The 17,393-nt window shown below is 32.6% G+C and overlaps 1 protein-coding gene across 1 annotated transcript in view; it reads right to left on the reverse strand.

Annotated features, from left to right (window-relative positions):
- The window catches only part of shd (cytochrome P450 family 24 subfamily A member shade), a 54,113-nt gene that overhangs the window by 16,812 nt on the left and 19,908 nt on the right, over nucleotides 1–17,393 (reverse strand). Inside the window, exons 2-3 of the mRNA XM_068763821.1 lie at nucleotides 6,813–7,029; nucleotides 5,382–5,580 (exon numbers count right to left, since the gene is read on the reverse strand). Coding sequence (XP_068619922.1) covers nucleotides 5,382–5,580; nucleotides 6,813–7,029 — 416 coding nt within the window. The remainder of the gene's footprint in view (nucleotides 1–5,381; nucleotides 5,581–6,812; nucleotides 7,030–17,393) is intronic.

Here is a 17,393-nt window from a genome sequence, read left to right on the forward strand (position 1 = left end):
TCTTATCGCTCGAACCTCGCCTTTGTTATGGTTATTTTATTGTTCACAATTTGGGCATAGCGCAGCAGGAAGTTATCTAGTTAGGTAGTTGGGACAATATAAAAAACTAGTCGAGGTTTTGTGACCTACGTGACCGGGAAATATAAAGCCTCGTCAAAATATCAATGATCGCACTTTGTGTATTTATCATTTTCCTCTTTCGGAATATTTAGCGTTCTATTATATTTGGTTACGACTATATAAACGTATGATCAATTTGATAAATGCCTTACTGTCAATGGAAAAATTTTAAATGAAAAGTATATATATATATATACACGAAGATTAATGTTTAGTCTGACGAAGATATTCTCTCTAGCAATATAAAAAGTATTTTAGCTATTCTTTTCTGTTAAAGAAACACGAATAGATTCTTGATCGCGTAAAGGTACAAACAAGTTCCGAGTATATTTATCCCTCCCGATTTCCTCCAATCACACAGAAATACCAGGTTATATGTAACCTCATGCGTTCCTAATAACAGCCTTCTAGATAACCCGGTGTATGTTTATGAGATACAATTGAAAGGAAATTAAGATTCGTTCCACAGAGGAAATCAAACATTAATTTATGAATATCCACAGAGGAGCCTATGAGCTTTATTACGACGTAACGTTTAACTGCTAAATGATAAAACAGATAATGATCATACATAACCCTCTTTTATTCATTTATTTACTTATTTATTTATTGACTATAAATAGGGAAGAAAAAAAAATACAATTTATATGGTACAAGAGGCGGTCTTATCACTAGAGGCGATCTCTACCAGACAACCTTTGGATGGAGATGAGAAACATGAAGTAGAGGGCAGTTTGGGGTGTACATACTTATAAATACATACATATATACAAACACACCAATACAAATATATATAAAAACACTATCATACACACATACATACATCTCTCTTTTTGTTTCATCCGTATGATAGGGGAGAGTAGGGTAATGAGAGTCAGTGGGTAATGAGAATCACCCATACATCCACAAAACAGTACACGAGAGCGACTCGTAAATGAGGTCCTCTACCCTGCCCTGGCCCCCAGGCGTTGCCTCGAAAGCCTCGCACCAGTTGGTGCCCGCACTTTTGAGATACGGCTGTATTTTGTTTTTTCGCTCCGCTGATCTAATTTTTCGTCAATGTAAATTAAAAGGTAAGTGTCGAATAATTTGCAGTATACGATTAAGACATTCACACGTGCTTAGTTAGACATTCAAAATTGTGATGTGCAGTTCTTAGCGTGTTAATATGTTACAGTTTTATTTTCATTAATTTTTTTTCTAATTTTTGTAGAAGTGGGTAATGAGAGTCGGGTGACTCCCATTTCCCACGAATGATCATGTATCGAAAGAATCATAATCACCAGTTCCGAGCACATCAAAAGAATTTCATCCCATAGTACCGAGCACACCAAAACAGTCAGTGTCTGCGATTAACTCATCAGATCCTAGCACTTCAAGTCAAATTACATTGCATGATTTAATCAAGTTACCAGAGAAGACACGTATTATTAATACAAGACAATGCCGAAAAAAACAACATGCAACACTTTTAACTTCAACGCCATTGAAAGAAAACCTTGTAGAAAAAGAAAATAAGAAAGAAAAGAAAATAGGAGGAACACAGAAAGAAAATAAGAAATGGAAAGGTAAAGATCAGGGAAAAAAAGAAAAAAAGTAAAGTAGTGAAGAAGACTCCTGAAAAGGTAAAGCGTCAAATACTTCAAGAATCGAATGAAACCTCTGTATCTGATGTTGGTACTAACGATTTGTGCCAGCATGATGAGGATGATGAGCTAAAAGATGTGGGAAACAAGTGCCCAGTATGCAACGATTTCGGCAGAAACAATGAGATATGGTTCAGATGTACCTCATGTGGTCTATGGGCTCACTCGGAATGCACTGGGTGGGACTCAGCTCAAGGTTATGTCTGTGATATGTGCTAGATTTTCATTGACTCTGATTGCCCCCAGGGTGACCACCATTACCCTCATATCGGTGCAATGGGAGTCAAATCTGTTTTTTTTTTTAAACTTGAATAATTTTCAAAGTTGATTGCCAAAGTAATTGAAACTGATCTCAATTGATAGTATATTAATTATATTATATTTAAAGGCGGTTTCAATAAATATTTTGTTTTATAATTAATTTTTATTTCATTTCTCGCTTAAGTGACCCCCATTACCCTGTTTTACCCTAACCATACAAAACTACTTTAAGACAATCAAACAATTAATATAATATTTATTTGCATCGGTATTTATAATTCTTAATTCTATTAGGCTTTTGAACAGTGGTAGTCCAGCGGTAAAGGACTGAGACTTGCGTTTGTAGGTCGCAGGTTCGATTCACACCTTCCTGCCAAGCGAGGCAATAATGTCATGTCACCACCTCATGAATATATCTTTGGCGGAGGCCTATTTCTGACAGTGAGCATCTATAGGCTGAAACAACGAATTTAGGCTAGTTTCGATTTACAGTGGCATCTTTATGGTTTATATTTATCATGTATACCTTTATTAACCATAGGGTTATTTCGTAGGGTATTACTTGTAAATTACAAGACTGAAACCGAGGAAATAGGTTAAACAAAGTTACATACATCGACAAATAAAAATGTTGCAAACATCACAGTACATACATGTTGGGAAAAAGAAAAACAACTGTGAAAGTGAATATGTATTACAACACTTGAGAGGCAAATAGACGAGTATTTCATCAAACAATAAAACCTTAATTTTTGAAAAAAAAATTCATATTTTTTTACAAGTGAACATAGAACACGATTAGCACGCAATGCACATACAACGAGTAATAATCTTAAAAAACCATATTTCCCTATGTGCACTGCCCGAAATTATTGAATCCTTAAGGCAACTGTTTACTACGCGCACAAATTGTTTTTAAAATAAGTGAATAAACACAACGATAAATAAAATCTATAGCTTCACAGAGTTATTTCTGGCAGCAGAGAAATAAAGGCGATTAGCCTAGATCTCTTAAATAACTACATTATTGCTCCGTTAAAAGATTCAGCTCAGGCCATTACTTATTTATATCAAATAAATTATTTATTCCGCCGAGGGCTTGGCTGCCAAACTTAGGTCGTTTGGCCAGCCGTTTCATGATGTAACAATGCCGCAAGATCCTGCGTAAGTCTTTTTTTGTACGTGTTTAAGTACGTATTTTCCAACTTTTTTGTGCCGTGCCCAATCTTAGCTTTTCTAAAAATTTTACGCCCCCTTACAACATACATTATTTTTATATTAACGCGAAAAGGTTAACCACGCAGACAATTAAAAAAGGTTATTCAAATATAAACGATTGATGATTTTCAAAAATTTATTGTTATGGTTACAGACACAGCTGGAATTTAATTTTATGACAAATTCTTTTTCGAACGCGAAACCATCTCAATGAAAAGTTATAATGATTTGACTTTCATCTATCACGGAACGTTTCGATATTACTTCTAACAAAAACTAACAACGGTATATTATTTTTTATTCACTAGAAATGCACCTGTGTTAAAATTGTTGTCTATCCATAGAGACATCTTTATATAAAGTTCCATAACGTTAGTATATCTAATAAATATGGAATACAGATGACTTAACCAAATTACAGCACTTAGTCATAAGAAAAATTAAATAATCTGCAATAATCACGCATTTCTTTGAAAAAATTTACAAAATAAAACATTCATTATTTTCTATAACACGAGAAATTTCTCTATGACTGTTAATTTTCGAACATAAACAACGACCTTCAATCCTTTATGCACATTTCTTTCTGACACGAGGTTACAAAAGAATCTTACGACATATTGACTATTTAGTTGCTTAGTAAAATTCGAGTAATTTCGTTGATTTTTTTAAATAAATTATGTAAAAGAGGGATTTATCTTGTGTCCTTGACGACCTATTAAGCTAATATGTTCAATACTATTCGCCAATTTTTTTTTACTTATATAGGTTAATTGTTTATATTAATGTATTGACGCGTAAATGTCAAGTTTAAAGAGTATTTTGTCTGACCTGCTTATCGTATTCGCTGGTATATGGAAGGGACTGTTTGTTGTTACTATATTAAGAATGTGTTAAGATTATTTTAAGATTTATAGCCTTAACATTGGCCTTAATACTGTTTAAAGCACTTTCATTTGACATTCGTAAATAATTCGATATCTTTCGTTATCTGCGCGTAGTAGACAGTTGACGTGTTTTCCAACTTCTGATCAGTAGAACAACAATATCGCACACAGACTTCACTTTAGACACGTACGTGTACAATGTACAGGGATCGGTTAATTGGTTACATACTTGCCAAAAGGCATTTTTGTACAGAAATTATGGAGGCGGCTTCCTAGTTTCGAAATTCAAAAACATTTGTTTTAAATAACTTTGTAAACTTTATTTGTAATCTATACATACATGTGAGAAATATCCATCCATGTACTGTATCATTATTATATCTCAAGAACCTTAAGGTATATAGCCTCCAAATTTGGTAGAAATATTTATTTTATCGAGTAAAGATTAGCTAAGATTCTATTTTACGAATAAAGACTATTCAATAAAAAAAATGAAGTTCTTCAAACTGTACCTTGTAAATAAATGTAAAATACTATGCCAATAAATATATAATACTATAATTTATTGCAAATTTTAAAAAAATAGTTTTTAATATTTTTTGTGAATTTCAAGGTAAAAAATGTGTTACATAATATTTATGAATATATATGTACGTATGTATAAAGGCCACATTATGTTCGTTGGTCTATTACAACCACGGCTATGTCTTTGAAGGTTGCATCCCAACATTAACAAAATAATATAAGCTGTATATATTGAGTAAAATGTAGCTACTCATTGAGTCAACAATTCCACCGGACATACCCCAGCAAAGTCCAGTTCCAGCTAAGTTTAAGTCACCGTTAGCAATCGACAGTTATATTTGTCCTACATACTGTCTAGTGGAGTAAGGTTGTCTGGCAAGTCTAGATTAAGCCTTGTATATCTAGGACAGCAGTCATCTATGGTGTAGTTGTTTATTTGTATTTATTTATCAAGTATATTATTCAATAGGTAAACCTTTTTACCTAAATCTACTGAAATATTTTTATTACTGATTGTTTTTTGTAAAAAAAAAGGAAAAATTTACTTGCAAATTGTAATTTGTGATTTATAATAGCAAAAAGTATTTAAAACGTTTTCTTTTATGTATAACGCAGCACATTGGTCAAAGTCGAAGGTCTTAATCAATGTATGTTGACTTGTGTTATTTTAGTTGTTAAGATATCAATAGTTAAAATATGGTGTTGTAAACACATCAATACTTACTCATTAACCAAGCCCGTAGTTGCGTATCGGTCCGGCCTGCTTTTGCGGTAGACTTGGACGATTTCTGTAGGCGGTCGGTAAGGTTTCTTGTTCGAGTTCCGCAGTACGGCTTCAAGCGCCGTCTTCTCCGCTACGGAGACCACAGTTGCGCCCCCTGGCGTGATCTCGGCGAACACCAGCCCGTACCGCCTGAACATGTCTGCGTGCAAATATCTCATTGTGACGGCGAGGGTGCTGGTGACATACGTATAGCGCCATCTCCTCAACAGTCATTAGGTTTTACGTTTGAATTTGGAACTTCAATTCTTCGTTTGAATAATAATTAAAGCGCTATTGCGCCGTATTGTGTTAATTAGCATAAAATTAATGATTCCCTTCACTCTTATGATAAAGTAGTAAACAAGTTACAAATATTGATGTTTCAAAACGATTGCGAAAAAGAATATTTTGTTGGGGTGTATTCGTGGCTTAGTTAATTAAAACATTTAAAAAAACTTGATATTGTAATTTCATTAAATATTATTCCCAAGTTAACTCTTTATTGACCAAGATTATAAATTAAAATTTGAATATGTAAGGAGATTTCTATTTCACCAAATATTTTACTTGAATGGAGCAAGTGAAACAGAACAATACCTCTTTCTCTTTTTAGTATATTTATATATTGACACAAAACCAAAATTTCCGAAAGATTCGATAGTGAATGTTTGTTTAATGATAAAAATTGACTATAATGTTATAGCTTATAGACTGTAACTGGTTTGTATAGATGAACTTTATTCTTAATTGCTAAAACACGGCAGCAAAATTTACGCTAACATTTTTGAATATTACTAATGAAAATTCAAGTTTTTTTTTTGCGTCAAGATTATGCATGTGTCCCAGGAAAATGTCGATATTAACATTGTTTATTAACAATCGCAAATTCCAACTTGACTAATAATATTCTGCGCTCACAAAACTTATAAAATATCATTATTCATTGTAATTTAAATTGTTATTCCTTGTAAAATACATAAAATAATTGATAGCATTTATCATCACCATTTAATACGTAGTATGGTGATGAATGGACACAGACCTCCCCGTACATTAGGACCGGACTGAGGCGGCCTGCAGCCAGCTTCTTCCGACGACCTAATAAAGGTCGGCTGTCTATCCAGAACGTATGTGAACGTACGCTTCGCTTGCCGGTCCCTTGTCTATACTACAGAACTTTAAAGTTTTGACGTTTGTTCTACACGCTATGTGGCCTATGCGCTGAGTTTTTTCGGCTATTTTCATTTATCTACGGATCTTCTCATTCTTGTATCGATCTCGTTGGGCAACAACATACCCCACTCCATGATTCATACATTGAGCGACGACGAGTTTCACAATGATATCAATGAATGAAAATATGTGTATAAATTTGTAATTTCTCTAACTTACCTTCATAAGCTTCGTGTAGTTTATTCATTTTGTAACGACTCCAAAATAGCCACCTAGTCCCGATCAACGGCAGCGCCGGCGGCCCGGGGAGACGCGGCGGACGCTTGCCTTCCGAGGAACGGGCCAACAGTGCCGTAGCTGCTGCGATCATCATAGCGACCACGGCGAGTACCAGCGTTGGAACCCCCGACCAGTCCACGAGAGGCGGCGGAGCGCTCTGTTAACAATGTTGATCAATGAATATCCTAATTATCATGTTAATATACTGTCAAATTTTTATGTACCACAGTTGGGAAATGTATGGTGAAAAAAGGAAAGAAAGGAAGACCTTGAATACAAACCGCTTCCTACTGATCCTATTTGAAATCTATAGGAGAGCCCTATCTCGTCTAAGACATTCTGAAACAATGATGATGACTGGTATTTTTTTTCGTTCATCTAGGTTTCAGATCGATGACTGCAAGCATGCGTACAATTTTATATTTTAAAATTTTGTTTAAAATGCAGTACTATGAGCTTGATTATTATTTTATTTATAACACCTATTATTACACTTATTTAGTATATTACAATATATTTACAAAAAACCCGTCAGTGTTTGTTGTAGGCTCTTCTCAGATCACCGCGCGTTTAGAACACTCGTAACTTTAACGTGATTGTTCATTTCAAACTTTGAAGAGGAGTTCAATCTGTTCCAGTTTCTCTTAAATTGAACTCTTCTAACATTTTTCTTATGACGTACACAAGTGGTCATTTTGAATGATCCCCAGTGAATGGTAATATGGATTAAAGAACATCCTTATTTGAAAGGACAACTCGAATTGCCACTCTCTTATTTATATAAAACATAATCGTGTTAGATCACCGTTTATAAGCTAAGAATAGCAGGACCAATTTTTATGATTCAGGTATTTTTGGATTTTTTTTTTTAAGAATAATTGCTGTTCCGTTATAAATATTAAAATATGATAATTATCAATTTAAAAACTTAACATCAAAAAGATATCAGTCTAACCGTGTAAAAAAATTAACCAAATAATTTTGTGTAAATTATAAAATGTGAAATGTAAATGTGTACAATTTTAAATAATTACCGATGCTCGATGTTATAGAAACCGCAAATTATTGATTTATAATAACAAAAAAAAAACAACGAAAATCAACAGGAGGGTCTAAATCACCTGTTTTGATAAAAGCTCATAGATATTGATTGCTCGGACATCACAAAGACGTGTAGAAGTTTTCACTGCTGGCTGATCTTTATCAAGATTTCTATATAATGTGAACCACCACAGAAGTCAACGTTGATTTTTTTGAAAAATATTTCACCAAGATGGATAATGAAGAAGTATATTTTTAATCTGTTGGTAAGTGAATAAAAAATTCCTTTTACTACCTATGTGAACTTAAAATAATCGATTAATAAACATGTTGTTATTACCGTTTACTTATTAATTTATTTATCCAACTTATTATTTTATTATGTACCTTATGAGAAGAATGTCAGAAGAGCCCAATCTAAAAGAAACTAGAAACAGACAGAGCTCCCCTTTACTGATATCATTCAAGTTAAACTTACGAGGGCTACTCCCAAAGGTTCTTTGGTCTGAAAGGAACCGACAATAAACTCAGACGGGTTTTCTTTCATCACTTTCACATTATTGTTAATACAGTAGCAGAGCAATTTATTCCCAAGCTTTAAAAATCCTTAATGAAATCTATTACAGTATAAAAGATTTTATCAAAGTTGTGTTTCGTATGATAATTTAGAGTAATACTTAGACGGGATTGTACATTTCCACATGTATTACTTGACCTGTGAATCATGAAGGCAAAACATCAACCTTGTCAAACAAATAAGGCTCTAAGCGTGTGGTTACCAACCACCTGTCCATTTGTGTTCATTTTTTCCTGTCATTTATATCATTCAACTCGTTTGTTAAATGAAGAAACCGAAAACTGAAAATAATATTCTTATATCTATTTTTACTTACTTTCTTATTCTATCTGTGTAGAATATAGAATACCAATCTGAAAAAGACATATTATACAAGGTGACCGTTTGAAGTTTTGTAGATAATATTACTAGAAATTTTATATACGTCGAATACATATTATATTTATTTACATTGTCACTTGCTTTTTTAATCTAAATATTAATTTAAAACAGTAGTTTTAAATTGATGTTAGATTGACTTGAAACAGAAAATAATTAGAACTTTAAACGTCACCTTGTAAAGTAGTCTTTTTCAGACTCTGTAGTAAAGTTAGAAACAGTCGATGTTCTTTTTTAGGAACACAGTACTTGTTTTCACCATCATCCTCTTAGCTGACGGACTACCCAAAATTAGCCACGACGACCGAACGTGTGCTGCCCGCATCCATCCCTTCCGCTTAGACGTATCTTTCAAAACTTTAAGACTTTACTTAAATATTTTGTTTGACTCTTTGTGGCTAGTGGTGATTAAATGTACACATTAATTTCCTCTATTGGCACAGGCACTGTTGGAACAGACTTTTTACATAAGTCTAGTTATTATCATTACAGCATTTAAATTTAAAAACAATCAATTTCTAATTTCTCTGCTAAAGTCGATTTTTTAAAAAGTAAGGGCTTGATGAAAAGCATGAGAAAGTTATATAAAATTTTTAAAAAAGTTCTAGTTTATTTAGTAAAAAAAATTCTTAAAATTATTAATTAATTGAGGGTTCTCGAAGAAACTATTTTTGTGAATTTAAAGACAATTAATACAGCTGAAAGCTGAAAATTAATTTACAATAATGTATTATTTTTCGCAAACAGCTTCAGTGAGTAAACGACGCTTGTAAAAATAGAAACGTAGCATTATTCATTTAATTAATATTGATTACATAAACGCACGTCGAATTATTTTGTAGTAGTTATGTGTTTAATGTACTATTCAGTGTGCAGACGACGTACTAAGTAGCGACCGCGTGCACATTTTAAGCACATTAGCTCTCTGGTTATGAATGAATCCCTGTGTATATATTTTAGTTTTTTTACAGCACAACGCCGAATGTGAACGTGTCCGTGATACTGTATTTGACACGACGGTCGACGACCCGGCCGCTGATGATTCGACGTTGACGCAGCGCTCTTGACATTGGCTTTGCGTAACTGTTACGTAATTGTGAGCCGGCGGCAATGGCGTTATGCACATTGCGCCCAATACCCGTTGCACTCGATCAACCGCCCAACCAACGCGCGACGGACGCCATTTTTTCACGGATAATAGACAATCTCTAATTTCATTACAACATTTAACATATTAACGTACAGTTTTATCCACTCTTGAATAATCTATCTATATCTCAACATATTAATATATCTCTATTACTCTAGTTCTATCTATTAGTCTTGTCTCCCTTGGATATTTACGAAGGTCAATTTAGAACAGCTTGGATGCTAGAACTCCTAGGATTATGAAATGAAAATTCCTTTTAAAAATTAAAAAAAAAACTTCAATATTATAGTGCATATTTTTTCATTTGCATCCCTTTATTATTGTAGCAGGCATCTTACATGAGTTATAACAAAATTCCGAAACGGGGGGGCTACGAAAGTCATAATCCAGTCTCTAACCGGCTCGGTTCAAACCCTAGTCTTATTTTAATGTCTCTTGCCAAAAGTACGGGTACGTTTGTACGGAGCAAATGATTTTTGAAATACGATAAACTAGAAAGAACTTTAAAATCTATTGTAATTCATAAAATTAAATATAAATTTAAAAAATGAAAGTTGCTGAGGAGCTCAATCGTATTTAGTTCTGTATTTTCGATTCCTATCCGGAATAAGTATCCTAACTCAATGATTTGTACCGTCTGGATATTGTTTGCTTTCGTGAATTGCGTATTAGGAAAATATCTCATGATATTATACCCATCCATATTGCCCGTTATATTCACGTCCTTTTAATCTAATTTTAACTTAACGCATTTAAGTAATTTTAGCTTTAATTAAATTTGGTGAACGTATATATTTAACGATACATCTATTTGCTATATACGACTGTTTATTAATTTATTAATTAATTTAATACTCTTTACTACATACGTAATATAGAAAGAAGAAACGGAGTTATCATAACACGAAAAGTACAATAGGTAGTGTTATTACTCGGGCCAATTTCTTACAGACAACTATAGTATGGAAACAGCAGAAGAAGTAGCGAGTAGTAGACGTGTACATTATACGACAGCGTTAAGAATAAAATTAATATTCGTATAATTTATTAAAAAAATCAAATTCATACATATATTTATTTATTAATACATGCATATATGTAAATTAATTTATTATTACATACTAATTAGCTGTTGCGTGCCTCGTGAAATTAATGAACGCCTCCTTAACCCTCTCGCGAATGGAATTTAGTAAAAATTATTAATTGATTTCAACTCGGCGAAGGAAATATCTCTACCAAATTTCAAAATTTTAAGGTTCCAGAAATAACGTCAGGTTCAATGTTCATGGGTCTCTTATATATAGATAATATTCAAAATATACAAGTACATAATTATAAATCAAAAATTAAAACTATCAAATCAACTACGACGAAGGTCGCATTTTGGTCGCACCAGACAGGTGGAGAAAATAAAGAAAAGCTTTATAATTACATGACAATTAATAGTCAAGATAATTTACGGTGTTGAATGAAAATAATATTGCGTTATCTTTATAAAGTATGTGGTCGAGTCGCAGTGAGAACTAGGAAGTTGAAACTGTATCGTATCTATCTGTAGCCATCAATCAACTGTACTGCTAACTCGGCGATGCACCACAGGTGTGGCGCACTATTATATAAAACGAATCAAAATTAACGGGATTTTATTACGAACGCCGTTTCGTATGTCAATGACTTTAGATCGCGTATCGCTCAAAAATTTCCCACCAGATGGATGGATGGCATGGTTACAGACGTTAGACCGTTAAACACTAAAACTGTTGGTTGTTGTATAATTTTTACACAATCAAGTGAATGAACCATAAGCATGTATTCATAATGAATATTAGTTTGAATTTATTACGTAGCCCTACATACACGTAACGTTGTGTACCGGCGAACTGCAACTGATTCGTTTAATCGGCAGAGTTAGCCGCGTCGCATTACATTACTATATCAGTGTGTCGTACAATATTGTCATCAGCTATTATTATTGAATGGAATACTATTACCGACACCTTCAGCAGTAATCAAATGACCGCTTTGTTATTTATCCGGTTCACGGCTGCATGCGATAAACTGAGCAATACGTATATTTGAGACGTATATCAGTAAGTAATAAAAACAGTTCGCCGCCATTTCTATAATTACGTTCTCTTAAAATAAAAGGTCACATTTTAATAACGTAATAATTAGAAATCATAATTAGAGAAAAATATCTTAGTCATAATCGCAGTAAGACAATTGATAATTAATACATTATTTGAGAACAGAAGATATATTGTTAAATTACAATAAGAAGAATCGATTCGACTAGTAAATAAGTATTGCTCAAGGAATGCTTGATGAAAATAAATAAAATACAATTGCAGCCACCTAGTTGAATGTTTCTGTTTTTGTTTTGTACGCTTTTATATACTGCAGACACAATTAGCTTTCCAATTTAGCCAGTTTAATCTCTGTTAATGATGCTCGGATTCATAAACAAATATTTTAACGACCAACCTGTGACCTGTGTTGACTTACGGATTTTAAACGCGGTGTCTTACTTCCACGGACAGAGTTGTGCTTGGGATTTCTCTATGAGATCATATCAGAAATGGAGAGATATGTAGACGAACGAACGTAATTGACACAGCACAGCGGATGCTATAAGAACAATAAGGTCTTTTCGGTTCTACGAAAAAAGAAAAAATTGGATAAAATAATAACGACGTTTAGGCCTGATATTTTCTGCCAATTATAACGTAGTGACATCTTGATTATATGTTTAAAAACATGTCTTAGGCCGCAACTGTTTGTGCTCGTGTCATCTTCATAATTACGGGTAATTTCATTAATTTAATTTCATTGAATAAAACTTAAAGAACAGAATGTGCAGTTGTGCTTGCATGAAGTCGACTTATATCATCATCATCGTCATGTGAGTCGTAATACGTCGACTACTTGATATAGTCTTCCTCCATACATTTCAAATTCAAATTTAAAAAGACATATAAATACGCTTTTGAATCGTCGATTATTTTTAAACTATAGGAAGTAAGCGACCACTGTCTCGGTACGTGGATCTGTTAAGAAGAACCGGCCATAAACACAACAGTTGCTTTTTAAATTGAAAAATATCAATTTTTGATGTGTACATTATAATATCATTCATTGTAATGAGTCAACAAATCAAGTTTCACACAATTCGATCAATTAAAACTCTTGAATGTTAATAAGATTTATTTAATAATATACTTTTAAGTTTACATTTAATGCTAAGAAACGGAAGGTCTGAGATAACTTGCAAAACTTTATTATAAATGAGTTCACTCAGACACGTTAAGGATTTGTTAACTTTTTCACGACGAAATTTAGACGTTACGACTTTATTTTCATTTATTATATTAATCATGTCTTCACTATTTGTATATAAGATTTAAAAGTAATGACATCTAAAAAAAACATCGTCAAGATCAATCAGATGTACTGCGAAAAGAATCGACTTGCGAATAGATCTGATTCCGGCAACTTCCGGCCTTAACAAGGTCGTCTGTGCATCTTGTGGACGGACGTCTTACCCTGCGCTGCTGTCATCTGTTGTGCACGCTACCAGTGTGCAGCCTGCCCACTACTACATTAATTTACCAAATCCACGATCATGTGTCGGTTCCCTAAGAACCTCCTCATTTCTCATTCGATCTCGTTAAGAAATTCAGAACATTGCTCTGTCCTTTGCTCGTTGAGTGACTTTAAGCTTGTCAAGAAGGCTTAAAGTGAGAGACCATGTCTCAGTGCCATGAGTCATCACTGATAACTCACATTGATCTTTAAAAAATATCTTTCATAATCTGTGAGTCCTAAACAGGGATCGAAATGGCGACATTCGAAAGCTATTAACATCTTCTTAACTAAATAAAAAATTTCAATTACATGTAATCAGAAATATTGGATAGGTAATATTTTTTTATTATCAAGTTTCCTGGAGCCCTTATAAATAAAATGAGTGTTAAGAATGTTATTTACATAAAACTAGTAAATGCAAATAGAAAAAAATAATAAATATTACAACATTAAATCGTAAACAATTTAAAAGCTTTATTGCTACAATAAATAATTTATGTATCAACGTCATTTATACACAGTTGATTATAATTAAAGTTCATTTTGTAATGATTTTTTAAGTGAATGCCTTTTTTGTTTACGAACATTTTTCAGGGACAAAATTACAGTGTAAAATGTGCTTTAGCCGTCGCAATGCGAGCTTCTAAAAAAGTAACGTAAGGGAACATCGACGTAGACGCGTTCAGACGTCCAAAAAGTGGTTGTCTGGGTGTCTGTCTGAACTAAAATAGACCGTTCATCTAGACACATTCAAAGGTTTATTTTTCGAAACGATTCTTTTTATCAGGAATCTTGTCCAGGTTAATTTATATTAGAAATTAACATTGCTCTTTCGTTAAATTTACATAAAAAGTTAACTTTAAAAACATGAATCTTTTGTTCCGTAATTTATTTGTTACATATCTGTACAATCGCTTGTTTTTCAAAAGATTTTTATTAGGGGGGCGCCTGTGTTTTGCGCGTCCTATGGCTGAAATGACGATGATGATATCAATGTAACTTTTTAACTTTAAATAAACTCAGGGGAAATAGTTATTATTAATAAATAAAATATTGTTAAAATTATTTTTAAAATACATCCATATTTACACTTAAACGCATATGTAGCTATTTTTGTCTCGATGGTTTATTTCAATATTTATAAATTTTATACGAATATAGTAATAAAGACCTTGATACTTTAAAAAAATGCAACGAAATACATGACAACTAGACATTTAAACTTTTTGATTTAGAAAACGTCACAGAAGATATATGAACGTATAGCTGACAAGCCACTGTTTATAAATGAATCTGCGAGAGAGGACACTTGCTATTATTAAATAAACATTAAGCACATTTCGTTCGGATTTAATTAAATGATAAGCTCAGTGTTGAATGCAAATTGTTTTGCTATAAAATTCATTGCCTTTTGTGTAATTCTCAACATTCTCATGTCTACACCGGTTATTATTTAAGAAGCAATTAAATATATTTTAAAGTGACTGTACTGCTATTTTATTGACACGTAGCGGATGCTTTTACAAAACTTTTTTTGTGGCAATAAACGTAAACATGTTTTGTTATTAATTATTAAAGTTTAAATAGTCATCAATAAGCGAGTTTTAATATTTTTTTATTTATGTTAACGAACTTTGCATATGGCCTTGTCTGAATGTATTATATATTTTTATTAATATGTAATATGTATTTTTGATATGTATTTAATAATATGTACCGAAATAATTATTCTTAATAATAAATACTCATCATAAATTCCAATAACAAAAAATTATAATTAATAGATACGTTTTTTTAACACTCTCTTGTGTTTATTTATGCATTTTTTGAAAGCTTGTTTTACCCTTCTATCCAGTGACCATTTACCAGATGTCGCAACAAATTTCTTAGCAATATTTTTCGACAATTTTGTGTCAGCCCATCTCTGCTTAAGGCCGACAACACCTTTGTGGTTAATTGACCATAAAAATATCAGCTGTGTATCGAAGACTTAACACTCGAAGGATATAGCGAAATTTTTGATGAATTAAAAATTTTACCCATTAAAAAATAATCTGTACTGTACTTAAAATATTTACTCTAATCCATAACAAACAATAATTTATGTACGTAAATCAGGAATATTACATTCCAGGAGATGAGGTGCCATCGGCATATAGAAAAACTGAATTTATTACTATCCACATACGCGAAGACAGCATTTTTGAAATTGTGTTTGCTACACAAATGGAAACAATGGTAATAATCGATTCTCGTATATTCGCATGTATCTTTCCAATTCTTAACAAAAAAACCCTGCAATATACAAAGCAGCAACATTGCAAGCCTGTTATGATGCCAATTTATGATCGAATGGGCCTTGGTCCGGATCGGGCTTGCTTTGATTAGTCAACAGTCAACACGCGTTGTTGGCCCCTGATTACGCTGCGCGTGTACTTGTTATTTTATTACAATAACTTCTGTATAGTGAAACGCTGTCCATGGCCATACAAACTGGTTGGCATGACGTTGGAGAGGATTAGCCTGTATGTAACCCACAGGTATTTCTCGTTGATGGTTTTTGCCGATGACAGCACAAACTTGTACTAATACTCGAGTCTGTATCGCCTATGTTGCGACTTAGAACGCTCCTATGTAAAACTTTATCTAATGTAAAGGTTACGATATTAGATTCCGGTGGAGTATTCACTAAGACGCAACGCAAAAAACTAATCCGATTCGTGTTACAACTAAATCCATTCTTTAATTGAATTATGATAAGGTAATTTAAATTTACGACTATCTACTTCGTACTTACATTGAATAATTGCTTATGTAATACAAACATTAAAAAAAACAGAAGTTACTGATAAGTACACCTTATATTTTGTTTTACCACTATATTAGCAGAATTATTCTAGTGATAAGTTATTTATTACCTATAAAATACTATTCTTAAAAAAACATGAAGTTGTTTTTATAAATTTTTCAACAGTTGCTATGCGAAAGAAGTTTCATAAATAAAATTTCATAATAAAATCTTAAATGTCTTCACACTAAGAAGTTAATAAATAACTCGCAAACATTTTTTAATTGTTTTCGTGGACAATACCCCCGTTTCGCGGAGATATGACCATGTAATCTGTAATTAGATTGTTTACATTTTGGATTTAATTACCACGCTAGATAAGCGCAAATATTAGGCATATTACTCTCGAGCAGTTCATTCACATTTATTTAATATTCTAGAATATGATTATCACACCTACAATGCTAATAATAACTGAAGATTAATTCTTTTATTTTATTAGTAGAGTAATCAAAATCACTGCGCTCATTCGACAACGTTGCTATTGCTTTTGAGATCATAGCATCTGTTGCAAAGATATGACGTTTATGTATATACATAAAACTATATCTTCCAATCAATATGGTGACAATGAGAATTTGTTGATTTCTTAAGGATTTTGTTACAATTTAAAGGACTAGATTATTATAAATTGAACTATGCAAAAATAAATATGTAAAGATTTTGACGTTTTATCATTTTTAGCTGATTCATCACATTAATGTCCATGTTCACGTTATTATATACAACATTAATCACAATACATTGACAATAAAAAATTGATTTGTTGTACTAAACAACTATTAATCAGTGTTGAGAAAGTCATCTCAACCAGTAAGTGTTTATGCTGTTTCCAACGTCACAATAAACATATTTATGGTACTCATTTTTTTACAAAAGCTTTTGGTTTTGGTAAGACTTTTACTAATTGTCCTATAATAACATATCTTCCGAAGGAGCTAC

The sequence above is a fragment of the Battus philenor genome, unplaced genomic scaffold (genome assembly GCF_028537555.1).
Source record: "Battus philenor isolate CCGP_79_NKW_IND1 unplaced genomic scaffold, ilBatPhil1.0.hap1 SCAF_18, whole genome shotgun sequence".
Taxonomy (NCBI): Eukaryota; Metazoa; Arthropoda; class Insecta; order Lepidoptera; family Papilionidae; genus Battus; species Battus philenor.